Source organism: Camelus dromedarius, chromosome 19, assembly GCF_036321535.1.
Source record: "Camelus dromedarius isolate mCamDro1 chromosome 19, mCamDro1.pat, whole genome shotgun sequence".
In the NCBI taxonomy this organism is placed as follows: Eukaryota; Metazoa; Chordata; class Mammalia; order Artiodactyla; family Camelidae; genus Camelus; species Camelus dromedarius.
In genome coordinates, this window is record NC_087454.1 from 25,396,964 (window position 1) to 25,424,763 (window position 27,800).

Sequence of the window (27,800 nt, forward strand, 5' to 3'; positions counted from 1 at the left end):
TCAGACTTAAAGACAGACATCATGATAAAAATCTAGCCTGAGTTTGAAAGAAAAAAAATCAAACAAAACCTTTGCTTTAGCTTTGATCTTGTTACCAAGTTTTGGTCACATTATTTGCAGTGATTGGTATGGTATTAATAATCAACATTTGTTAATGTCACATCATAGTATAATATAATATAATTTGGGATATTTGAGAGCTATAAACTTGACCTAATTGATGGAGCTTTAATAAAGTGTTTGTTTGGAAACCAACAGGGTTGTATGCATAGGTTATAAGACATTATACACATAATGTATGAAATATTTGATTAGATGAATTCTGCCTATCCAATAATGGAATTTATTTTTTAAATATATGTTTTGTAACGACTTAATTTATTTGGTTTCCCAGAAAGGAACTCAACTTGCTGCAGAAGCTGTATGGACTGTATGACACTGTAATGGGCAATATTAGTGGTTATTATGAAATACTTTGGGGAGATGTAGACATTGAAAAAATTAATGCAGAACTGCAGGAATTTCAAAATAGGTGAGTTTCAACTGAATTAAATGTACCTTTTTATAGTGCCTATCTTCCTAGGATCCTATAAGTATTTCATAAAAGAATTTATCTTCTGATATAGTGCTGTATATTCATAATACCTTCTTCAAACTATGTGTAAATGAAATAATTTTTTCTTTTTTTCTGAAAGATGTCGTAAACTGCCAAAAGGACTTAAAGATTGGCAAGCTTTTTTGGATCTGAAAAAAAGAATTGATGATTTCAGTGAGTCATGTCCTCTACTAGAAATGATGACCAATAAGGCAATGAAACAGAGACACTGGGATCGAATCTCTGAGTTAACTGGAACCCCATTTGATGTGGAATCTGATTCTTTCTGTCTTAGAAATATTATGGAAGCACCACTCCTTAAAAATAAGGATGACATTGAGGTACATCAGATTATAAGATCTTACAAATGGCCTATTTAAAGAATGTCTCCCTTTTCTTTTCTGAAAATTGGATAAATAAATGTTCTATTCAAGGATGTATTAGTTGCGCTATATAATACACCCTCAAAATTTGGAATGATCCTGAACATTCCTTGGTTTTGCAAAATAATGCTGTATCTCAAGGAGATGAGATAATTATTTGAAATATTTAGTTTTGCAGCTTGTCAGTGTATCCTCCTTGTCCCTTAACTATACCTCCATTTAAAAAATTCTGTTTATTTCTGTATTGTGTTCTTGGTGAGTTCCTCAGAACATTTTCCAGATTTCTAATTCTACACATTTTTTACTATTAGTCTATTAAATATTTTAAATTATTATATTTTTCTTTTCCAAGACTTTTAATTGGTTTGTTTTCTTTTTTTATGCTTAGTATTTGCATGAGATCTCTTTTTTAATGAGATATAGCTGACTTATAACATACTAGTTTCAGATGAACAGCATAATAACTCGATATATATATATATATTGTAGAATGATCACAAAAATATGTCTGGTTAACATTTATCATCACACATACTTGCAGATTTTTTTCCTATGATGAGAAATTTTAAGATCAACTCTCTTAGCAACTTTCAAATGCAATGCAGTATCATTAACTATAGTCACCATGCTATACATTACATCCCCAGGACTTACTTATTTTATAACTGGATGCTTGTACTCTTTGATCACCTTCATCTGTTTCACCCACTCTGCACCCTGCCTTTGGGTGTCCTAAATAGCTGTGTTTCTGGTTTTTTGTTTTTGTTTAGGTTTTACGTATAAATGGGATCATGTGGCATTTGCCTTTTTCTGTCTGACTCATTTCACTTACCACTCAAAGTCTGTCCATACATGTTGTCACAAATGGCAGGATTTCCTTCTTTTTATGGCTAAATAATGTTCCATTATGTATAAATATACCACATTTTCCTTATCCATTCACCCACTAATGGGCACTTAGGTTGTTTCCATGCCTTCACTATTGTAAATAATGCTGCAGTGAACATGTGGATGCATAAATCTTTTTGAGTTAGCGTTTTTGCTTTCTTCAGATAAATACCCAGAAGTGGAATTAAGGATAAGATGGCAGTTCAATTTTTAGTTTTGGGGGGAGCCTCCATACTGTCTTCCATAGTGGCTGCACCAATTTACATTCCCAACAACAATGTGCACTTATTACTCCCTAATTTGTATTATAATCACTTGTGAGAATTTCTTGAACCTTTATATTCCTTCCCATCTCTGATATTCTGTGATGTTAAATATGAAAATCAATTGAGACATGTTGGGGAAGATAATTTACTTTTATTTGCCTTGTGAGACTTTCGTATCAAAGATTCTTGCAACACAGTGATCTTGAGCCTCAGTTTTCTTGGCTGTGAAATGACTCATTGACTTCTAGGGCCAAGCTAAAAATATTATATGGTTTTACAATGCACTTAATTTGTAATTAAAAAACATCATGACATATTCTTTGATTTCCCTCTCAAGGATATTTGCATATCTGCCACTAAGGAGAAGGATATTGAAGCCAAGCTGACTCAGGTGATTGAGAACTGGACCAACCAGAACCTGAGTTTTGCAGCATTTAAGGGAAAGGGAGAGCTCCTGCTCAAAGGAACTGAATCAGGAGAAATTATCACCTTGATGGAGGATAGTTTAATGGTCTTAGGTTCCTTACTAAGCAACAGGTAATTTTATAATTTGCAGGGGAAAATTTTGATTTGGTATTTAGAGGTGTATAATTTTGAATAAAAGCCCAGTTTTGTAGCTGTGAAACAACACTAGATTCTGACCTAGAGTGCCGACTCTTGTCTGACCTTACATATGAACTACCTGTTTTCCCTAATAATCATGCCTCCATCTCTTCTTTTATTATACTTGCCTCCCCTTTCTATTTTTCTTGGTGGACCTCAACATAATTATTCTCCCCCAGATTGTCAGTTCATCTCCTGAACATCATGACTCCCCACCAAGATGACCGCTTCATTTTGTCTTCTTTCTCTTTCATTCTCTGATTTTTCATCATTGCCCTCCTTGACTGAACCTGCTCAAGTGTTCACCCAATGGCGCAGGAACAGTATGCTGGCAACACTTGAAGAAACATAACCGTTAAGGACTTGACACTTACACCCTTGTATTTTTTATGGTGAAAAGTGGCTATACCTGTGCTGGGTTCACTGCAGCCTAAATGAGGCAACCTGTCCATCACTGGACTACTGAACCAGCTCTAAAGTGATTGTGATCTCAAGTGCAGCTTTAGGAAGTGGGACTCAGTCAGATTAAATATACTGTTCCGTCTTGGTCTGGGCATTAGCAACCTCTAATCCCCTACCTGACCATCCAGTAATTCTTAACTGATCTTCACCCTGACACGTCTAGAAATATATCACATTATTTCAGAGGTCACTAAAAGAAGTCAGTGTCCAGGGTGCATGGGGATTCTAATACCCTATCTCCAGGTTGGGATTCTTGTTTAATGAATGATATCCTGCATGACCTCTGGCCCAGAAGCAGTCTTGTATTTGAGTAATGTACTAACTTAGAAAGCTTCTAGTTCTGGGAGTTCTGGGTTGAAGTTGCTGGGGTTAAACTCTTAGGGTGCATCCTCTGCTTCAGGGAATGTGAATAATCCTATTTTTGGCTCCAAATACCTAGGTGCTTCAACTTCCTAAAATACCCATCCATATCGTCTTGGTGTGCATGTATTGATTCCGAAGGTGCTTTTGGCATACTGACTGCCTTTTAGCAGTAGACTAATGGCCAGATGGACAGTATAAATTGGGTGTTAAGAAAAATGCCTCTTGCTGCCTGAACAACTCATCTACCTCCTTGGGGCAATTTTTGTACCACCCCTTTATATCTCCATGTATAACTTAGGCTTCCATAGAAATGAAAGGTGACTCTCAGGCATCAGACTCTACCCAGAAGAGCCCCATTCTATGTGTGAGTACCTTCAAATCACCCTGTCCTGGATCAAGAAATGTTTTAAGACTGTACTCAACAAGTGCCACACCAGGAAATGCCACCACACCACTTCAAAGAGACTTGCCATTACCACAAACTGAAGTAGCTTCTGAATCCAACCATAGGTAATTAGGTCTTTACCTGGTATCTTCCCATCACTTCCTTCTGGCATCCACTCTATTTTCTGTCTTTTTTAGTTGTGCCCAGCTTTCTGGACACTGCGAATTCTTATGAATCCTTCAGCTACCCCTGCTGCTGAAAAAGCAGGAACTAGGCTTTTCTGGCTAGCAGTTGTGGATCTTTAACACTGCAGAACCTAGGCTCAGTGTCTGGTGGAATTAGTAGTCTATGGGTGGGAAGAGCACATCTGTAGAGGACATCAGAGCTCAAGCTTAACCCTGGCCTTGTGGCAGTAGTTCCACACACCAGTAACTAACAGTGCTCGGCATGTTATTATCACAGGCAATCCCCACTTGGATTTGATTCACGGAAGTCTTGGAAAGCCATCCTATTCCTTGTTTTCCCTTTACTCCGAGGAGCAACCAGCACAATTCCTTTGCTGGACCTCTGTGGCTTGAAACTTGGCAAATTTCCTAGTTTATCACTAATACATGGAAACAATAATTGAAGTCACTATAATTATAAGAGTTTTGTTAATAAAAATGCAAACATCTCATTAACTTATGAAATTTAATAGGAACTGCCTTTGAGGAAAAAAATGTTCATTGTCAAAGGAATCTTTCTCCTATAATTTACTTTGTTAAGCCATACTATTTTCTGAATCTTTTTAAAAATGTAATGTTTTTCCATTCCTACTTTTTAGATATAATGCTCCATTTAAAAAAAATATCCAGAATTGGGTGTATAAATTGTCCACTTCCTCAGATATAATTGAAGAATGGCTAATAGTCCAGAACCTTTGGGTTTATCTTGAAGCTGTCTTTGTAGGTGGAGATATTGCCAAACAGCTCCCTCAGGTAACTATGGTGTTTGTAACTGTGGATAGAATAGTTTAGTGTGTGTTGTCTGTATGTCTCTGTAAAACACTCCACGAAGACATAAAGTCATGTCTTGATTATTTGCACTAGGGGTTTACAAACTATGGCCCACTCACCTGTTTTTGTAAATAAAATTTTATTGGAATACAGCCATATCCATTCGTTTATGTTCTGTCTATGGCTGCTTTACCAGTACAACGGCAGAGTTGAATAGTTGTAGCAGAGACCCTACAAAGCCTGTAATATTTACTATCTGGCCCTTTATAAAAAATTTTTTTTGAAAAGTGCTGACCTTTGATTTACATTAGAAGAAAGAAGAAACACATATTTTCAAATCTCCAGGTTGTCTGAGTATATGAGGTACATTCAACTGGGGGACTATTAAATTATAGTAGTCATTTCTGCTCAGAGTTAAACTTATATTTCTCTGAGAGTAGAATTTAAAATAATCTGTATTCTATAAGCACAAATTAACTATTAGTAAGTCAACTAATAGTAGATTAGAAACATGGGGCAAGGAAACTTAGCCTTTGAAGCCTGTGACAAATTTTTTTAAAACAGCTTTTTTGGGACCTTTTACATTAATGCCATGAACTAATAGCTCTATTCTATGAAGATAACTTACCTGTTATAAAATTAGGCCTGCACTGTTGAATTTCCTTACCTAGGGGATCTCTATGGATTAAAAATCAAGGATAAAAGCATTTTGAAAATGGCTGATTTCCCTTTGTAACACTTTTTTAGAACATAAATCTTTCCTTTTTTAATTAGAAAGTTGTATTTTTTTTAAAGTGCTCTTTAAAGTTTTAATAGAGGCAAGATTATGCCAATTTCAAAAGGTGTTTTTGCAATGGAGTGCAAAACTTAATATCATCCATAGTAAACAGAAAATTTTCATTTGCAAAAATGTAAATGAAGCTTTGTTTTGTATTTTTACTGTTCTCTTTTTGCTTTTGCTTTTTCCTGGGATACTGTTAAGCTTTCATTATTCCAAAGATCCTGAGATCAAATTATTTTCATTCTTCTTCAGTATGCTCATCAAGCCAAAACACCTGGGGTGCTGAAAGACTAGATTTGCGATTGAAGTTGAGAGCTCTGAAAGTTAATCATGTGGCACTTTGAAAAATGTATTAAATGTAAGGAAACAAATGAGCAATAAACCCTATTGTGCTAAAGCAGTATTTCAATAAGAAGTTTTATGACTTTGGGTTTTTGTTGTTCAGAGTTAATTCACATGAAAAAAAAATGCCCCTTTAAATCATGTAGCCTGAGACTAATAGGCTGGTTTGAAGAACTGCAGGACATTCCAAAACAAAGACTTTGCTTTTATTCAATTATCCAAATGCCAACTTTTACTGACTACAGATTTGTTTTTAGGAAGCAAAACGTTTTCAGAATATTGACAAGTCATGGATAAAGATAATGCAGCGAGCTCACGAGAATCCCAATGTGATTAGTTGCTGTGTTGGAGATGAAACCATGGGGCAACTTTTACCTCACTTACACGAACAGTTGGAATTATGTCAGAAGTCACTTACAGGGTAAGAGTTTAATTTTTAAATTACCTATCATTTTATATGGGATGGTGTTTTATCCCAAACAAATCAACAGTATTGACTGCCTCTTTGGTTTGGTAGTGATGGTTGAAGTGGTGATAGGAATTTAACATTTCACGTAAATTTAATTTTTCTAAAAAAAAAAAAAGTACACCTTCCAATTGAGGGTGGGTGAGTTTAAGGCATTGTATTAGTTTTGTAGGGCTGCTGTAACAAATTACCACAAACAAGGTGGCTTTAAACAATAGAAATTTACTTTCTCACAGTTTTGGAGGCCAGAGTTCTGAAATCAAGGTGTCCATACCTTCTGAGAATCCTTCCTTGCGTCGTCCAGCTTCTGTTGTTCCTTGGCTTATGGCTACATAAACTCCAGTATCTATCTCTGTCTTCACACGTCCTTCTCTTCTTCCTGTGTGTTTCTTATGAGGACACTTGTTATTGGATTTAGGGTTTATCTGGGTAATCCAAGATTATCTCTTCTCTTTTTAAGATCCTTAACTTCAGTACATCTGCAAAGACCCTTCTCCCAAATAAGGCCACATTCACAGATTCCAGGGAATAAGATGTGGACATACCTTTTGGGGGGCTACCATTCAATACACTACAGGCATAGAGTAGATATGTGCACTCAGAGAAGAATTAGCCAGACAGAGTCACAGGTAATTGTCTTAAAAGGTAGTTCATTCTCCATTTCTATTTGAAATAGGGTAACAATATATTCTGGTTTGTCCAAGTTTATGGCTCTGTCCTGGCTTAATGGTTGGTTGTTTCCTTCCTCACTTCAGTCTCAAAATATCCTGGTTTGGAGATAAATTATGTGTTCACCCTAGGTTTAAGCCGTGAGGTTCACAGTACTCCCAGAAGGTTCACAGGAGGGCTCTTGATGAGAAAGAAGACAACAGACAGTGGGGCAGACTTGCTCTGAATCACTTTCTTATTTCCACCTGTTTTCCTAAGTGCCATCCCTGGTGGAACAGGACTTTGGTTATAAACATTTCAGACGCAAATGGGAAATAACTATAGATGTTTGCTACTGTCTTATTGAAGATGTTAGTGATTGTATCTTGGCTTTTAAAAAAAACCCAAAATTAATAATTCAGAAAAAAAATATTTTGGTAACATGACTTTAATATTTTAAGGTATTTAGAGAAGAAGCGATTACTATTTCCAAGATTCTTCTTTGTATCTGATCCAGTTCTCTTGGAAATTCTTGGACAAGCCAGTGATTCCCATACCATACAGGTATATAGTCCAAATATCTGTTACCTCAATCCTTTTTTGCCACAGCCTATTGTAATAAAAAATAAAAATGAAGTTAACATATTGCAAGTGCAGTCAGGAAAGAAGAGTATTAATTATGGTGGTTTTAAAATGTCTATCATTTTCTTTATATTCGGAACCCATCAACCTGAGGCAAGAGTCACCGATCATACAACTCACCAGCTGGGTGACCTTGGCTAGCCTCTTGATTTTCCTGGGCCTCAGTTTCCTTGCCTGTAAAATCAGGATCTTAATTTTTCCCGCTGCATAGGATTGTTATAAGGATGATGCAAGATAATGCACTGGAAAGTGCGTGACACACAGTATGTGCTCACTAAATGTAATTCATTACTATGAGTATTTCAGTCTAAATATTCTTAGATCAAATAGGGATTGTGGTTTGGATTTGTCTTTTTTTTTTCTGTCCAGAATGCTTCTCAAATGCTTTTAGCTATTTCCAAGGGCAGTATACTTCTAGGAGGGAGAGAAAAGCTACAAAGAACCAGGTGTGGGAGGCACGGAAACACCCCACCAGGGCCATTTCTGGTTTGGGAATCTGGGAAACAGCTAATAATATCTTTCTGTTGATTTCCAGAGGGACAGGGGAAGAGAAAAGACAGATGGAAGTAAAAATGGTGTAAGGCAGACAGAGAGCCAAGAGGGAAGGCAGGACTGAGCTGTCTCTGGGCAGGAAGGCAGTCTCCATAGTAAAAGAGGGGCCTTTGTAGGTCTTCAAGGAAATACTCTATTTGAAAAGTGGGCCTCCAAATCACTCCAGGGTCAAAGCAGAGTCTTTTTTTTTTTTTTTTTTTTTTTTTTTTTTTGAGGCAATGAATTCTTAATCTTTTACAAATTTAAAATAAGTAAGGCTTTTAAAAACACCTCAATGGCTTTTCCATTTAACCTCATGTACGATGTGCTTGCTCTGTCTTGTGCTTTCTTATAGCCACATCTCCCCGCAGTATCAGACAACATAAATGAGGTGACATTTCATGCAAAAGACTACGATCGTATCATGGCCGTCATATCAAGAGAAGGAGAAAAAATCATTGTAATTTAACTTGGTTAAAATTCTGTTATTAGGATTTAAAAAAAAAAATTCAGTTGAGAATGCAGTACTCATGAAAAAGAGGAGGGGGTGGAGTTGGGTTCTAGTTCTGTAGTCGTGGCTTTGTTACAGACTAATTTGGATAACTCATCTAACTTCTCTGAGACTCATTTTATCATCTATACAGTGAAAGTTCTAGACCAGATGACCTTTATACTGCCTTCCACCTATAGTATTAGTTGATTTTGCTCATGTTTTTGAATAATGTTTTGTAAAATTGTTTGCGTTGAGGCCCCATGATGCCAAATTACTATCAATTTCTAATACATTTGTAATGTATTTTTTAGTTGGATAACCCTGTTATGGCCAAAGGTCCTGTGGAGATTTGGCTTCTGGAACTGTTGAAAATGCAGATGTCCTCATTACATAATATAATTAGATCTGCGTTCTATCAAATCAGTGATTCGGGATTTCAACTCTTGCCTTTCCTCAGTCACTTTCCAGCACAGGTGAGAATGCACAACTTTTAAATAATGAAAATAAGGGGGAAGGCTACTCAGGAGGCAGTTGGCCTCATGATGTGGTGGCTGTTGTAGCTTTGTTGAGGTTAGGGAGGCCAGCCTGTCCCATCTCCCAGAAGAGGATTTGCCGTTGTTCTCCCAGCATTGAGGATGCACACTGAGACTGAAACCACTAACAGGAAATTTCATCTTCAATATAAAATACGTGCATCTATGTATAAAAAAAACTATATCCACACATAGGTAGATATAAATAGATACAGATTTGGACATATATAAAAGGAATGAGCGTGTCTTTTCATGAAATGAAACCCATCCTGCCTGTTTATTTTCCCTTCAAGTAATTAAAAATTGGCTTAATCTGTTAAAGGAGGCCTTCTCACACAACTAACTTTTAAAAGAGAGAAGACCTTGGAGAGGCCTGGAGCACGTGTTCTCTTGAACAGCTCTCCTGTCTTGTGGCCCTTTGAAGTGCGCTGTCACGCGCCAGGTATTATTAACACTGACATAGACTATGAAGAGCCAACAGTTTCATTACATTTTCAAGATAAATGAAAAGTAATGATTTGTCAGAGATAGTGTGGGACAGAAGGCAAGAGATATCCAAGGAAAATATAGGCAGTTTTCGCTTCCCCAACTTCTCTTCCCAACCCGAACTCCAAATCCAGAACTACTGCACACACAGCAGAGACAGCTGAAATGATACGAAATTATTTTATTCAAATGACGCAAGTACAGATATCAAGTCAACCTTCACTGGAGATAATATTTTAATATTGTTTTTAGATTGTATAATGTCCTTGGCAAACTTTAATATTCTTATTAGCGTTATTACCTTTGTGATGAAGCTTTATAAAATACTTTATTTGATAAGCTGAGAAAAATAGCTCCTTAGGCTAAATCAACACATTTTTGCTCTCCCAGGAAAGGATGATCACCCTGTTTATATAACATTAAAGGTGGAAGACTTGAAAAGCAAATTCAAAGCAGCAGTGATACAGTAGCGAAGTTCACAGACTTTCAGAACTTTCTTTAATGTACACACACACACACACACACACACACACACACACACACACAGAGATTTTCAGATAAAAATCTTAACATTGTAGTGGGAAAATTTCAGTTTTCTGGGAGAATTTCTTTAAAGAGAAATTAATATATATTTATCCTCTATATGTTATTCATTCAGTATATACTCATTCAATATATATGTATTACTCTTTAAATTGTTTTAAAAAGCAGTTTTCTCAAATAAATTTGCCCACTACAGTGTTCAATTTTTATCTAAACTTGCTTAAAATTTCACTTCTGCTTTCTTCTCGAACACATTTTTAAGATCATGATTGCAATGGATCCTTGTTGCAAACATTTGGAAAAATTTGAAAAATATAAAAATATAAAAGTGAAAATTAAATTTCCCATATTTCTACCACCTGGAAATGATAGCTGTTAATATTTTAGTGTATTCTCTTTCATTATTTTTAATGTGCTTATTATAGGCATCCAATAATATTGATGAGAATGAGCATTGTTTTTTTTTTTAATTGTAATGAAACGTCCTCCAGTTTTCACCATGAAGTCTCCTGCCTTCTTAACGCTGCATGTAACTCATAATGTAAACTTTTCCTGGTGACTCGGGATAGTCGTTTTAGAGATCAGTTTTTAGAATGTACCTCCATGCAGTGATTTTTCAGGGTCTGCAAGTTTGCTTGGTCTTTGAATCAGACAGCCTTCCACTGCCGTTTCTGCATCACTTCTCTCTGCTTTGTGGTGTCTTCTGCTGCTGCCAGGGTCAGAATCTGCTTGCTATTTTTTGGGAGCTTCCTGACAGCCGCTATTTCCTCCACATCCTGTTGCTCCTCTCAGCCAGGTGCTTCATTTGCCTTCACCTGCAGACCCCAGGATGGGTCACTGCTCTAGCAGGGAAAATACTGAAGTTCCAGAGGAAGCAGGGATAAGGAAAGGGTTTTATTCCTGCTTTTCCCATATCACACGCCGTGCCTGGCAATATCCACATGCTACTCACACGCTTTCAGTCCTCTGCCAAATGTGGAGTTCCTTTTTGGTCCAAATGATATTGGATCTGTTGCTTGACTCTGGGGATGAACAAAAGTTCCCAAAGGCACAAGTGTTACAGCAAGGGGGTGAGGGTAGGGCATGTTCTGGCCACTTTCATTCCCTTTCCTAGGGCAGAAATTGTAGGTAAGGTGACATCCACTCACAATTTCCTTATGTTCATCAGGAGACAGAGGACAAGCTTCTCCCCTTCTCATGTTCTGTCTGTCTCTCTCCTAAAGATAAATATATAGACAGAGAAGTAGAAATAGATAAAAGGTATGAATATTAGAGACAGCTTGAGATCAAGAAAAGAGATAGGTGGCACATCCTTTTTAGAGACCTTTGGAAAATTTTGCTGAAGAAAAATACACAATAGTCTATTAATTCCACTTGCTTTTCCTGAGAAAGAAAAATCACCATATGGAGGTATCTGGTGGTCTCGTGCCCTCTATAGAAAAATTTCCCAGGCATCTTCCAAAATACACATATAGTTCCATAAATTATAGCCATTGTTTTAATTATTATTTACCTATATTGAAATAATTAAAATATCAATAGAAATTTTTTTTTCCCTGTTGGGAGTGGAAAAATAAATGTGTCTCTTTTTTTAGTTTAAAACGAGTAAGACTCTCTTCACCTTTATGTGAATAAGTGACTACTAAATTTTGTTGCAGACGTGCTTTAAATATTTGGCAAATTAATTTGTCTCTTGGATTTGTAGGTTGGCCTTTTGGGAATTCAGATGCTGTGGACACATGATTCAGAAGAGGCTTTACATAACGCAAAAGATGACAGGAAAATCATGCATGTGACCAATCAGAAATTTTTGGATATTCTAAATACTCTAATTAGTCAGACAACACATGACCTAAGCAAGTTTGATAGAGTGAAATTTGAAACTCTAATTACCATCCATGTGCATCAGAGAGATATTTTTGATGACTTGGTAAAGTATCTTTTTTTCCTTGATTTAAAGTAATTTAGCGTATTAATTAAAAACTTAGTGCTCCTTATAGTGAACAGTTAAAGTTAAGTATTATATGTATTTCCTAACTTAATGTGAACCTTCTGTCTGCTTGGTCCTTTTTCACGATGTCTTTGCCTATACAATGCCTACAAATATCTCTATTTGGTAAACAACCATATATGTAAATTAAGTTTGGCATTCTGAGAGTCTGGAGCCAACAGATGTGACGTGAACTAATTGTTCCATTAAACCAGTAACCGGAGATGTGATAGAATTTAGGTGGGCTTGGTTATGATGTTTGTTCACAACCTGGCCCCTACACATAGAGGGCAAGGAGGGCCCAGAGAAGGAGGTGGCAATTTTTATAGGCAAGGACATTTACTTATGAGGCTTGTCCAGGGCGGCCACAAGAGGAATGGATCTTTGCATGTTTCTGCTGGAATCTTGAACATTTATATAGAGGCCTTCACTGAGTTCAGTCACGTATGCCATCCAGATGGTCTCAATAAAGACCTTGCTCTCTTAAGGCTGTGTCCTTGAAAACAGCTCCCACTGTGGGAACAGTGAGCAGAACATACATTCTAAGGACAGGGAAGAGGGTGAGGAGCCTCTGACTGCCCGGGTGCATCCAGCTCACGGGTCAACCTGCAGTTGTGTTTTTTCAATGACCTCTTCCAACAGATGAGTCGGTTGGGAAAGGGGAAGTCCAGATTGAATAGAACCAAGTTTCAGAGGACTCTCATGTCTCATGGCTGTTGATGGTGTCCAGTGGGGCATCATGGTCTTGACTTAGGCAAGGTTCTGTAGGGTGGAGTAAGAGGAATGGTATTTGAATTTCCTTTGGAAATAGAACCCTAACCAGTGATCTTGAGCACGATCAAGTTCTCCCAAAGTAGTGGTTTTCTATTACGAGATAGGGGCCCCAGGCAGTTTTGATATTCTACCATTTGACTAGCTTCATCTTTAACTACCACTGCTTTATTCTACTTGTTTTGATCCATCTTAAAAGCATCTTTTTCCTTCATTAGAGACACATAATTCACACAACTTGGGGACCTTTTGAAGAGGCTGTTGGTCACAGACAGTTTGTTTCAAACTTGTATCAAAAGTTCTAAACAGATAAGTTATAGTTATTGAAAACTGAAAGACATGTAGTCCATCTGTTCCCCTGGAATCTAGATCCTTGCTTCTTGAAGTATTGTATCATGACCAGTTGCATTGGCATCACCTAGGAACTTGACAGAAAAGCAGAATCTCCAGCCTCCACCCCTCCACCCTCTCCAGACCTGCTGAATCAGACTCTGCATTTCAGTAAGATTCCCAGGTGATCCATATACATATTAAAGTATGAGAAACACTGCTCTAGGATTAATCTCTGCATCAAGCTGACTATCAGAGAACCATGTACTTAGACCATACTGCTTTGGCCTTCTACAGTTCTGCTTTCACTGAATTTCAGTTACTGTTATAGTTTGACTTTTGTTGAAATCCACCGCAAGAAACACTCATATGGAATCCATTACTGTATCTGCTTTGAGTACTATTGAGCACATCTATATTTACCTCTCACTGACTCTTAAAGCTGAAGTTTCATGAAAGAAATTTCTTTTTAAAATTAAAGTGCCACGCAAAGCTCTAATTCCTATACAGAATGGATTTTTTTTAAAAGAAAATTTACACACAATTGAAACTATGAAACTGTTTTCTTTTTGTCATAGTCACTATTGAACTCATGGCCAGTTTGCATTCAGGTAAAATGAGATCTATAGCCAGCATATGTGCATTTTATTTTTCCATGGATAATGCGTAGAACAGCCTGACATACAGTAACAACTCAATAAATATTAACTATTCATCTTCTCTTTTTCCTCCTCCGCCTCCTCCTTACCATCTTATCAGATTGTTGAAAGTAGCTAGCTGACTGCGTCTCCATGGCTGTGGGTTCTGTGTTAGAGAGCAGAGTCCCTGGGGTTGGCACTGGACTGTATTACCTGCAAGTAGCTCTTTTAAGGTGATGCATACAAACTGCGCTTTAGGAGGGAAGCCAGAATTCTTAACTGGAGGAGGGCACAAGATCATAAACAGCAGAACAACAACAATAAAAAGCATGATTGTAAATAGCGTGGAGACTTGATTAGCTAGAGTTCTGAGCCTTGTACAGTTGCCAGAGTCCATTTTGTAGTGTCAGCTGAATTACCTGGAAGTGGGCTACGGGGCTAAGAGCAGTGGGACAACTTGTCACTTCCTATGCTGATTCCCCTGAGTGAGCAGGACTGGAGTTTCTCCAGGCTTGCTGATGGAGGGTCATGAAGCACCCCAGGATGTGGCTGGGGTGTGAGATGTTATTCCTCAACATGCTTACCTGCTTTCTATCTCTTGTATCCATGGTTGAGGGAGCCCAGGACCTCTTGCCCATACATATAGCTCATGACTGGGCAGATTGGTTTGGCCACAGTGCTGATGTAAGAAAGCATGTGTGCATATATGAGCATGCACCCCCCCTGCTTAATCCCTTGGTGGCTTCCTGTTACCATGAGAACAGTGCCTAACCCCATTCCCAGCCCTGTGAAACCTCAGCTCTCGCTCTTTCTCCAGAGTTCTGGATGCCTCAGCTGCACTGAATTTCTTTCAGTTTCTTGAGCGTTGTCAACCAGATCTGGGTCTTCACCTAGAACATTTTCCCTGCCCACACCTCCATCACCCTTTCTGTTTCATTTCCCTGGCTAATTCCTACTATTTATCCAGGTTTTAGTTTTAGATGTTTCTTTCTCTGAGTGTCCCCCTCAGACCCCCTAGAATAGATGAGGTTCTCTTGCTGCATATTTTCATTACCCTGATTTTCTTCTCATACTTTATTGGAATTACTTGTTTCTTCTGTTTGTCTTTTGTCCTTTTCTGTCGGCTCCAGAAGACAGGAACCATGTCTGTCACTGTTCACCTAAGCACAGTGCCAGGTCCAAGGAAGGACTCACTAAATATATGTTAAATGAATGAGGATCAGTGTATGAATGAGTGAATAAAAACTGCCCATATGCTTGTGTTTTATGCCATTGCAATTCAGTATGTAATCTCTTGTATTTCGTGTTTTTAAGGTAAAAATGCACATCAAGTCAGTTACTGATTTTGAATGGCTAAAACAGAGTAGATTTTACTTTAAGGAAGATTTGGATCAAACAGTGGTGTCTATTACAGATGTTGATTTTATTTACCAAAATGAATTTCTGGGCTGTACCGATCGTCTTGTTATCACTCCGTTAACAGACAGGTAGGGGACTCTAATTTTGTTACTCCAATTATGTAATTAATGTGCTTAAAATTGTTTTGAAATTGCATTTGAAATATTAACAAAAGCACATTGGTCTTGTCAGGTCTCTGCTGGCTCATCAAAGTCTAACAATGAAATAGCCATCGTTGTTACTTAAGTGCACATGTACGTTAAATTTTTATGAAGCAGAAAAGGATAAAATAATAAAAACATGCTTGAATGTTGACTCTGAGTAGTTTAATGATGACATTTAGATTGCAAGATGGACAAATGTCTCTAGAACCACAGGAAGGAGTCATTAGAATTGCAAAGAAGGAAGGGACCTTGCAGATGGTCTACTGTAGTCTCCTGGTTTTTCAAATGTGGGAATTGTTACCTAAAGTGAGGTTTCTTGGCCAGGTCTGAATAATCAGTCACTGGCAGATGCCCTCACCGTTCTTTCCAGTGCGAGACACTAGACAAGAACTGGGTCTTTTCCATCTTTGTGTGTCCCACAACACCCAGTTCAAGATGCTGTGCTTAGAAGACAAATGTTTGTAAGAATTGACTTAAACTGGGTCATAGAACAATTAATTCTGCTGTTACTTTAAATAGGGCTGCCTCCAGATAAAATTATGACAGTCAGAGTATGTCTTCAGCCTCCTCTTGATTCATCCAACCTCCCTTTTATATGCCCAGACCCACCGCTGCCTAAATTTGTCAGTATTTTCTCTGCCATGGATATTTACATGCAAAGCTTCATGTCTCATGAAGCTTCATTAAAGTTTGCTTAGATCTGAAACAAGTATAACTGAAGCTGGGTCATAGATACAAGGAGATTCATTATATTATGTTTTACACTCATCTGAATGAGTGAAACATTTCATAGTGAAACGATTTATTTGCTATGGTGTGCTAGAGTTGCGTGTGCCAACTTGCAAGAGACAACTAACCACATGCATCTCCTCCTAGTTTTGTGATATTGCATTGGTAGCTTGTCATCAGCCATGGTAGAAGTATTTATACCACAGAAATCAGCAGACATGAAAATCAGCTTTTTTTTTCCTCCCCTTGGGAAGCCAGTTGTTAAACATCTGCCAGCATAGCAGTGCTTATTTGGTTCTCTGACTTAGGGTTTATCCTGATCACAATGGAAGGAAGGCCTGCAAGTTTTAAGTCAGGGTTGAGGGGTTTAGATGTCTGTCTCACTCTGCTACTTCTCGTGAATGTCTGCTACTCTGGCCTCGTTTGGTTGCTTGTCTCTTTAATGTGGGCTGCTCAAATTCTATAGCAAACAGGCTTATGCCAGTCCCATCGGACTTTTGCTTGTGCTTTACTGTAGCATGTGTTATCCAGTGTTGACCGTGCTTTGTCTGATTCACATTTGCAGATGCTATATCACTTTGGCACAGGCTTTGGGAATGAACATGGGAGGGGCTCCCGCAGGACCTGCAGGCACTGGCAAAACAGAAACTACGAAAGACATGGGAAGGTGTTTGGGAAAATACGTGGTCGTGTTCAACTGCTCAGATCAAATGGATTTCAGAGGGCTGGGAAGGATTTTTAAAGGCAAGTGTCAAACACTGTTAAGTTATTCTTGGTGAATTTATTTTTATTGCAATTAAATGCCATTTTCTTATGGAAATCCAAAGTGATAGTATCCCACAGAACCAAAATTAGTGTAGGTTGGTGCATGTGATATTGCCATTTTTCTGGGTCAAAAATGGCTGGATATCATCGATTTAATATTGTTCAATACTATTGCTGGCATTACAGTCCGTGAGTTGAATGTGTATTGGATTATGACAATGGAACCAATTTATCACTGCCTTAAACAATGGTGGAGGGGACAAGATGAAGAGAGCAAACCAATGACACATGTGGTTTCCCTCCCTGTGTTAAATCCCACTAAAATGAAGCCTTTTAAAAAGCATAGCAACACTGGAAGACAAGAACTGGGGCCACCAGCAGACGGGAAGTGTTGAGGAAATCCTAACAGATAGGTAGAAGGGGTTTTCAAATGGACAAAGGAAGAAAGATCAGACAGCACTTCAGTCTTAGAACTCAGCCCTTGGTGGTCTTCTCTCGGTTGATCTTGTGCAGACCTAAGCTTTAAATACTATCTAAATGATCAAATTTATGTCTTTAGCTCGGACTTCTCCTTGAAACTCTGGACTCACTGATACCTACTGCTTGGCATCGCCACTTAGATACCTAACAGGTCCAGATTCACTGTCTCCAAAACCAAACTCCTGATCCTCCCTCCCCGTATCTGCTCCTTCCTCAGCCTTCCCCGACATGCTGATGAGCCACTCTGTTCTTCCAGATGCTGCTACACAGACATCCCTGACTTGTCCTTTACGCCCCTGTCTCCTACTCACATCCAGACTCAGCAGACACCACTGGCTCTACCTTCAGAATGCACTCAGCACCAGCCACCTCACCCCACTCCGCTGTCATCCTGGTTCCGTGCAGTCCTCATCTCTCAACTGAGCTACTCCAGCAAGCTTCGTAACTGGTCTCCCTGTGCTTACCCTCAGGCTCCGCGTTCTAGTCTCAATACAGCGCCACTAGGGTCCTCCTAATTGTGAGTCAGATCATGGACATTCTTCCGCAGTTTTTGACTGCATGGAGTGTTGGTGCCCCTAGCCTCTGTGTTGTTCAAGGGTCAGTTGTGTGTATACACACACACACACACATACACATATATATATATATGAGATACATTATATATATGTAACTTTACAGTCTTTTGTGATATTTCTCCATTTAAGAAGGAGAAAAAAATAATGAGCTGCAGACTAGGAGAAGATATTTTAACATGTAACATGCACAGCTGACAAAAAGATTAATATCCAGGATTAAGAAAGATTTTCTTCAGGTCATTAAGAAACACAAAACAGTGGTGGGATACCATTCTCACTCCTGCCAACTGAGAGCAGAAAGGATTTTTAAACTAGTATATTGATGCAATGGAATACTGTACAATAGAGCATTTTAAAATAATGAATTAGGCCTCTATTATCAGCATGGATAAAACTGAGAAAAATATTATTGAGCAAATAAATCAGATTTCTGGAGGATATGTGCAATATTTTGTAGATATATAGAAAAATAAATAGATACACACATAACAAATTTTGAACCAGCAGAGTATACTGTGTCCATGAATACATGCATAAGGGCAGTAGTTTAAAAGCGTTCAAAGGAACCATTGAAACCAAATTCAAGACAGAGGTTACCTCTGGAGAAGGAGGGAGTGTGGATCCAAGAGGGACATGCATGGACTGCAACTGTGGTTCTAGTGTCTTATTCTGTAGAATGAAATCAGAAGCAAAATTGTTAACATTTCGTAGGTGGTACATGAGTATTCCTTATATTATTCTCTTTTTAAAATTGCCTGTTAAAAAAAAAGTTTAAAGCCAAAAAATCATTTTCTAATCCACGAGAAAAGTTCTTCTGTGGATCACTCCTGGCTTGAAGGTTGGAGATGGTTGAGAGAAGCAGACTAGAGCACAAGGTAAATCAGAGAATGCAAAAACTATAGCAGAAAGCAGAGAGAAAAAAAAGTGGCTTTCTCCAGTACTTTTCCTCATGTAAAAGCTGTAACTTGTAAAAGCTCCTAAGTGGGAGTCCTGGCGAGATCAATGCCAAGTAGGGGCTTGTGCCAGACCCCACCTGGGGCAAGTGCTAGACCCAGAGGGTAGGCTCCTCTGCTCCTCCCATCCCTTCCCCTAAATCACCAGAGGCAGCCATGCACCCTGCAAACAGAATTTGCATTTGGAATGAGGCAGTACACACATATGCAGAGATACCAAGTCTCACAAGATATTTGAAGGAATTAAGGAGGCACCCCAAAGAGCAAAGAACCTACTGACCACTTAACTGATTAACAGAGGAAACAAAACACAAAAGCAAATAAAATTAACAGCTTCAGAGAGATTCAAGAAGTCATCACATACAACCAATTAAAGAAAAAATAGGCTGCTGTGGAAGGAATAGCAACTGGAATCACGAGAGATTGAACATGTAAATTGGAAAAAACAAAACAAAACAAAAAAACCTCTCTTGAGTTGGAATATCTAGCCAAGAGAATACATTGCAAAAAGAAATGGAAAGTTTGACAGAAAAACTTAAGGGTCATAGGGATAAATATATAAGTTCCAGTATCCATATAATGGAAATTCCCAAAGGAGAGACAAGAAGTGGGGCTAGGTAGCAGGGAAGCAATATTAAAAGAAAGAAGAGCATCTCGTGCAGCTGAAGGTAATGAAGGTTTTCGTCCTCGGGGATTAGACAGAAGCAATGTTCCCAATATCCAGGTCTTTGTGCTGGGTTTCATAAGGAATAAATAAAAATCCCTTTGACCGTCCTCTATCTCACCCAGCTTCCTGGCATTTCTCTCATTGCAACAAGAAAGGAACAGAGTGATCTGACCCAGATGGGGCATCCCTTATTTTGTCAAATTCCCCAAACATTGTAACTCCTTCACCCTCATCCCCCCTGGAGGTGATGCATCCAGACTGAATCAAATTTTATCATCCCTTCCGCATCCCTGGGTGTAATGATGTGTCTGTACTTTCATTTTGGCAATGTACTATTTTCGTTGTTTTGGTGATGATGTACAAATAATTAAACCTCTCCATATCACTGGAATTAAATGTCTTTATAAACAGCCAGATGTGAAACTTTATATAAATTGTATTTCAGTATATGATTGTTTGAGACCCCTTTTGAGAAGTGATTGCTATCAAGAAGGTATATTACAAAGTAAATTAACTGCTTTCCATACCAGGTCTTGCACAATCAGGTTCTTGGGGCTGTTTCGATGAGTTTAACAGAATTGAGTTGCCCGTTTTATCAGTGGCCGCCCAACAAATTTACATCGTTTTGACGGCAAGAAAAGAGAGGAAAAAACAGTTCATTTTTTCTGATGGCGATTGTGTTGATTTAAATCCAGAATTTGGAATCTTCTTAACAATGGTGAGAACATAGGTTTTAAATGCAACTTATTTGTTTGATTGTTATAGACTTAAATAAAAGAAAGCATGTATTATGGGTAAATGACTGAGGGTTCAGGAGCTATTCCCTCCTGTATCATTTTTTTGAGTAGTAAAAATAGTCCAGATAAAATAGAAAATAGTGAGATGTTAATGATAAACATAGCTACTATTTACTGAGCAACTAATTTTGTGTAAGGTGGTGGGCTAAACGTTTTATGTGTAGTATCAGACAGGGTAGCTGCAGTAACAATCCCCAAACTTCAGAGGCTTACAACCTCACAGGTTTATTTCTCTCTCAGGGCACACGTCCACTGGGGGTGGGTGGTGTCGGGGTGCTGAGGGCGGGGTCTCCTTTATGTGTCTTTACTCTGGTACTGTCTCAGTGGCCACCGGTCGCTGTAGCAGTGGAAAAAGAGAACATGAAGAATTGTGCTCTGGTTCTTACGGTTTCTGTCCAAAAGTGACACAAGTCACAAGCATCGGTTAAAGCAACTTTTGTGGCCACACCTGACTTCAAAGGGTCAGGGAAGTATGATCCTGTGCTGCGTTTTGTATGGTGTATATTTTATAACTGAGGCACCAGAGGCTCAGGGAAATGGAAAAACTTGGCTCAGGTCACACAGCCAGTTAGAGAAAGATGTTGTCGACTGAAAATCACACAACATGAGAGTTAGTGGGTGAAGTTTTACTTGGGGCAAAATGAGGACTATAGCCCTGGAGATAGCATCTCATATAGCTCTGGGGAACTTTACCGAAGAGGCAGGGGAAACTCAGTATTATATATGGCTTTAGTGAAAAGGGGGTACATTCAGTCAAGCACTCATTTAGACAGAGGCTGCTGCTAGTCATGAGGAGCAGATTTGTCACTGTTAATGATTTCAGTGCTTTTCTAGATATGAGGAGATGCAAGAATTTGGGCTCATAAAATCTTCTCATGAAAATATCTAACTGTCTGAAGGCCTCTTCTGCCAGTTTTCCCAGAGCACAGAGTAGAAATGGAAATGGCAGTATGTAGAGGCAGTGATGTGACAAGGTGACATTAATAAATATGGATGGCCCAATACATATTTTTGAGAAAAGAAGGACATTTTATGAATCCAATGTTTTTTTACAATACCATCTTAGAATCTCAATTAGGGATTTGAAATGTATTTGTATTCATGAAATGAAAATTATATCAACAATTAAATATTAAATGATTTTAACTTTTAGAACCCTGGATATGCTGGGCGCCAGGAACTACCAGAAAACTTAAAAATTCAGTTTAGAACTGTTGCTATGATGGTTCCTGATAGACAGGTATGCATCAGGATTTAAACGCATAATACAGTTTTTGTTCTTTACCTGCTTTTCACCAAAGTTGTTGAAAAATCTCACTGTATTAATTTTCAGATCATTATGCGAGTTAAACTTGCGAGCTGTGGTTTTCTTGAAAATGTTATCTTGGCTCAGAAGTTTTACGTTCTTTACAAACTCTGTGAAGAGCAGCTAACTAAACAGGTAACTTTGTGTATCTGTTTTCCCCCAGCTGTAGGACTTGCTTTTTAACTTTGCAGTTTTACCTTAATAAGTGCTAATTAGGGAGTTTTAAAAAAAAACATTAACTCTTTTCTAAAATATATTCAAAATTAATTTGACCTCTTGATTCTGTATTTTTAAAACTTTCTTATTTTGAAATAATGATAGATTCACAGGAAGCTGCAAAGAAGTGTGTAAAAGGCCCTGTGCGCTCTCCACTCTGCTGCTCGCAGTGTTGACGTCCTGTAACTGTAGTGCAATAACAAAACCTGAGCATCGACATTGGTACAACAAACGGAGATTACTCAGACCTCACCAGTTTTTCACATACTCTATGCAGTTATGTCACATGTATAGATTCATGTAACCACCACCACAGTCAGCATACAGAACCGTTTATCAGCACCAGGTTCCCTCCTGCCACCCCTTTGTAGCCACACCCACCTCTCCCGAATCCCTAGCCCCGTGCCGAGCTGATCTTTTCTACATCTCTATCATTTTGTGACTTCAACAGTGTTATATAATGGAATCCCATAGTATGTAACCTGTTGGTTATGCATTTTAAACGGCTGCCTCTCAGACTAGCAGGCCATATTATTCTCAAAAGCTATTTGAAGTGTAAACAATGTATCATACAGCTTGACCTTTCCAATGGAATGATCATTTTTCAGTCAAAGGAAAAGCAGGAGAATTGAGCTAATAAAACTCTGCAGCTCAGCCACTCCAAAATGACAGTATATAAGTATCAGAATATCTGTCTGTCTGTACATAGTGAGTCAACACTTAGAAGTTTTTCAGTTGAATAATCCTTTCTCTTTCTTTTCTCATCTGTAGGTTCATTATGACTTTGGGCTGAGAAATATTCTGTCTGTATTACGGACACTTGGATCTCAAAAAAGAGCCAGACCAGAAGATAGTGAATTAAGCACGGTCATGAGAGGACTAAGAGATATGAACCTTTCTAAATTGGTATCTTTCTTCTCTGAATTAATTTCTCTTTCAGGATTTGATCTGGCTGACAAGTGGGAGTTGACTCGTGTAAAGCTATTAACATTAATAATTGTAGGGACAGTGGGTATGTGGAGTGACCACTGTGCTTCTGGAAGAAGGCAAAACCCCCCACAACCTCCATGACCTTGTAGGACCGACAGGGCTGGAAATGCATCCTTTTTCGTCAGTTGTGTGCCACAAAACAGGCTTCATCAGTGGGCTCCAGCCCCCAAACTTCAGTCCAACCTTCTACCATTATTCATAATGTAACACACATTCTAAACGTAAAAATCTGGATTCATAGGGAACCACAATCACTTTCTGCTTTCTCTGTATGTGACAGCTTAAGCTATAAGCTATGTCTCTCCCAAAACATCAGTCCCATTTCTGTTTTCCAAATGTGCACTAAAAGTTTGCTGTGGTGATGATGATAATTATTTCAGTGCTGTCATCTGTGTCACAGTTACAGCCGGGAGAGTTTGAACCGGCTGATGGGCAGGCTCATGTGGTTTCTGTGCAGGGGCTTCTGTGTGCTCCGTGCTGTGTCTGTGCCCTGGGAGTACAAGGCTGAGGAAGAAATGGACCTCAGGTAGCTCACATTCTTGCTACAAAATTAGCAACTAACCACTGTGTAGTTCATTACTTTTATAAAATCTTTCCAGGGTTTTTGTGTGGTTGGAGTCTCACAGCAGCCCTGGGGGATGTGGATGTGCTTCGCACCATCTTCCTTGTGAAGGGCCCACGTTGGTAGGACTCACCCACAATCACAGTCAGTTGAGAGCTGGAACAAAAATCCACAGGACTTTCTGATGCTAAAAACTCTGCTCTGTCCAGTACACCTCACTGCCTCCTTAGTAATGATATTCTTGAAACTTCTAGACAAGAGTTTCAGAAAGCATCAGGGGACCCCCACAACCCCAGGGAATAAGGAAAAATTCAGAGAGTCAGCAGCTGGGAATGGGGTGATCTAGGTGTTCAAGATCTGGTAAATGAGGGTTAGAGTCCACTTACTCAAACCTACTGCTTATAAAAAAGGCAGAATATGGCTCTGATGGAGTTTTCCAGACAATGTAGAGTGAGCCAGTCGTGCATGCTTACGGATATTTTCCTAATTTGCGTGAAATAATAATACTCTACTCTCATAGGGTTGGGACTATTACTTGCATGTCTTTTAAGGTTAATTCATGTACCTGTCTGTGGGAAGAAGAATTAATGAGATCAGACCTGGGAGCAGTAGATTGGAGGACGCTGAATGCCGGGGAACTTTGGGTGCAGTGCTGCAGGTGATGTGGATTCAGTGGTGGTGGTCAGGAGACAGAGCCGGAGCGCTGGAGTCTGGTTAGCAGAGTAACAGATGGTTGTTTGGGCATGAAATGATAAGTGCTGTGAGCTTCCTCTGTGAGCTTTGTTGTTGACTGAATGAGTAAATTTATTCTCTGTCACCTCAGGTTGATGAAGATGAGCCCCTGTTCCTCAGCTTAATCAATGACCTGTTTCCCGGATTACAGCTGGATAGTAATACTTATGTGGAACTGCAGGCTGCAGTAGCCAACCAGGTTCAACTGGAAGGTTTGATTAACCATCCGCCCTGGAATCTCAAACTTGTGCAGGTAAAACATTTTAAATCTGTTATCATATGGTGATAAATGTGTGTTGTCAAAGACTGCCATTTGAAGAGAAGAGCTCGGGAGATTAGTCTTACTTGCTGTCAACGTGGAGACTGAATTAAAACACATCACTGCAAGAAAAGTCCTCGGCTGGGGGGTGGTTTAGGATGGATTTACCCTGCCTCACCCTAATCAAGCCTTCATTTACTGAGGTTACTTACACCTGATGAGATTAGGCAGTAACCAGAATCTCAAGAACAGTTGGGAGGGGATAGGTTATAAAAACGCAGGGAGCTGACATGACCCAGCTGGCTTCTTGTGTGAGTCTGGAAGCATCGCCCAAAGCTGGGGGCCTTCATGGGGCATGGGGCCCGAGGAATCTGGGAGTGCTACTTTGTGTGTGGGTGTGTTCACACCTGCACTAAATCCTTTGTCTGTGTCTCTTGGTGTCTTTCTGTCCATCACACTTCATCCTTGTTAACAACCTGCCGACCATTTTATCAAGCAGAGTCAAGAAGCTGTAGCAGAGACGCTGACTTAAATCCCTATGAGCTTGATGTGCTGGGTTTTTTTTCCAGGGCTTTTGGAAAATGAAGGAGCTGAAATTGTGGAGAGTGTTAAAAACAGGATTTGAAAAATGATGATTCTTACTTTATCTTACTGTTCTTGCCCGATTATAAGCAGTGCAAGACTATGAGACATACAGATCTAAATCTTACAAGGAAATGTATGGGGAAATTTTGAAGTATTTTTCATCACACATGTATTGGAAACCATGAAACTTTTTTTTTAATTTCTGGGAAAACATAATTTTAGACACATGCATTCAGTGTACTGAGTGCTGAAATCCTAGTCTTCTCAGTGAGTGGGGGACCAGAATGTTGTATTCTTATTTAATGTCAGTAACCTTACTCTTGAATAGAATGTTATGGCCACTGCCTCTGTTGCATTTAAACAATGGATTACAGAGGTGGTACATTTCTATCTGAAATGTTAGGAGAATAACTCAAATTCCTCTGATCAGCTGGGAGACTTTCGACTTACCTTTATTAAGAAAACAATAGACAGGATGTTGTAACAGATACTCCATGTTCTTAGAATGTCTCCTTGAACGTCTTTTACCACATCTCTGTGCCCATTCTCCAGCTCCTCTGTGATTCCAGTCCTGCCTTCACCACTCCCTGCAGGAAGATTGGTCCCACTTTTTTGGCAGGCACAAAGCTCAGGCAGTGCCTGGGAGTTTATTTCTCCCGCACTCCAAGAGCGACCCCTCCTCAGTTAAGGACTCGTGAGTGATGGAGCAGGAAAGTCAAGGTCTCTTGCTTCCAGGTGGAAAAACACAGAGGTGTAACTTTCGTTCCAGAGTGCCCCGCAGGGCCACTCTGAAGTTGGCCTTCTGCAGGATTTTGTCCTCAGTCACACTTTGGTTGACCTCTCCCCATTCCTGTCCGACTTTCTCTACTCCCTTACCAGTTTTTCCCAGGCGCACTCGCTTGCACAGGAATCCTCATCTCAAGCTGTGTTACTGCGGGGAACCAAAAGGGGGATGTGCCACTTGGGTCTTGGTCTGTGACCGTTTGTTGCTGCTTGCCACCACCAGGAGGCGATATCATCACAGTGGCTGCAGAGAGAGCTTGTGTGTGGAAAAACTGTTCCTTACGAATCAGCAAACAAATCACAAGGAATAGTAGTTTGAGAAGCAAAAGATAGATCCTCAATTAATTAATTATCCAAAAATGTAATTAAAGTTCCACATTGTCATTACTTTATCCCTTATATCATTTTGTAACGTAGTGCTGATTTGCTATCCACTTCTAGTAAAGTGAAAAAACATTTTTGGGGGAGGGGCATGTTCTCATCTTTTAAATAGTGAACTAGTGACTTTAATGAAAATCCTTTTTAAAGCTTTTTGGGTAAACTGACTATAACTCAATTTTAAAAAGTTAAAAAAAATAAAAAAATAAATCTTTTTCAATTTCCGCACACTATTTCTATGAATGTCAGCAAGAGACTCATGAGTTACATTTTTCAATTGACTGTTTCATGGTGTAGTTGTACGAGACATCTCTGGTACGTCATGGGCTGATGACTCTTGGGCCCAGTGGTTCTGGGAAGACGACCGTCATAACAATCCTGATGAAGGCATTGACAGAGTGCGGGAGGCCTCATCGAGAAATGCGCATGAATCCAAAAGCTATCACTGCACCTCAGATGTTTGGCAGACTGGACACAGCTACCAACGACTGGACAGATGGGATTTTTTCCACTCTGTGGAGAAAAACGTTAAAAGCTAAAAAAGGTACACATGAAGACTTCCCTGCGATCATTCCTTTCCCCAACCAGTTTATTAATAAACACAATATTTGTTTAATTCTCTGTCTTGATTATCTGCAAGCGAAAAGTGATTTTGTATTTTGATTATTGGCAGGCGAAAACATTTTCCTCATTTTAGATGGCCCTGTTGATGCCATTTGGATCGAGAACTTAAATTCCGTGTTGGACGACAATAAAACTCTAACGTTAGCTAATGGAGATCGCATCCCCATGGCCCCTAACTGCAAGCTTTTGTTTGAGGTCCACAATATTGAGAACGCCTCTCCGGCCACGGTGTCTAGGATGGGCATGGTCTACATCAGCAGCTCTGCTCTCAGCTGGAGGCCCATATTGCAGGTGAGCTCGAGAGGCCCACAGAAGCAAGTCCTGCATTTCTCCATGCTCCATGCTCTTCGTAAAGAGAGATTCTGTTTCTTTGCTGCAGGCATGGTTGAAGAAGCGTACTGCACAGGAAGCTTCTGTATTCCTGACTCTGTACGATAAAATATTTGAGGATATATACACATATATGAAACTGAACCTCAATCCAAAAATGCAACTCCTGGAGTGCAACTATATTGTGCAAGTAAGAGTCTTTTGGTTCATTCACTACTTACTTAGACTTGAGATGTTCCCCACCGCCTGCTTCCCCCAGTGGCAGTTTAGAGGCACCTGAGATGGAAAGTTCACGCAGCCCATAGAAATCTTTCTGTAATGTGGTGGTGAAGGCTCCTTTGTTTCCCATTAAAGATTTCATTAGTGCTCTCAC

General features: G+C 39.2%; 1 protein-coding gene across 1 annotated transcript in view; it reads left to right on the forward strand.

The window, feature by feature from the left end:
- DNAH8 (dynein axonemal heavy chain 8) overlaps positions 1-27,800 on the forward strand; it is a 211,713-nt gene that overhangs the window by 74,266 nt on the left and 109,647 nt on the right. Inside the window, exons 33-51 of the mRNA XM_010977286.3 lie at positions 395-532; positions 696-936; positions 2,470-2,669; positions 4,769-4,922; positions 6,321-6,484; positions 7,639-7,741; positions 8,706-8,810; positions 9,155-9,316; positions 12,111-12,335; positions 15,449-15,621; positions 16,991-17,169; positions 20,396-20,583; positions 21,816-21,902; positions 21,996-22,103; positions 22,956-23,090; positions 24,560-24,721; positions 26,771-27,017; positions 27,147-27,388; positions 27,477-27,617. Coding sequence (XP_010975588.3) covers positions 395-532; positions 696-936; positions 2,470-2,669; positions 4,769-4,922; positions 6,321-6,484; positions 7,639-7,741; positions 8,706-8,810; positions 9,155-9,316; positions 12,111-12,335; positions 15,449-15,621; positions 16,991-17,169; positions 20,396-20,583; positions 21,816-21,902; positions 21,996-22,103; positions 22,956-23,090; positions 24,560-24,721; positions 26,771-27,017; positions 27,147-27,388; positions 27,477-27,617 — 3,154 coding nt within the window. The remainder of the gene's footprint in view (positions 1-394; positions 533-695; positions 937-2,469; positions 2,670-4,768; positions 4,923-6,320; positions 6,485-7,638; positions 7,742-8,705; positions 8,811-9,154; positions 9,317-12,110; positions 12,336-15,448; positions 15,622-16,990; positions 17,170-20,395; positions 20,584-21,815; positions 21,903-21,995; positions 22,104-22,955; positions 23,091-24,559; positions 24,722-26,770; positions 27,018-27,146; positions 27,389-27,476; positions 27,618-27,800) is intronic.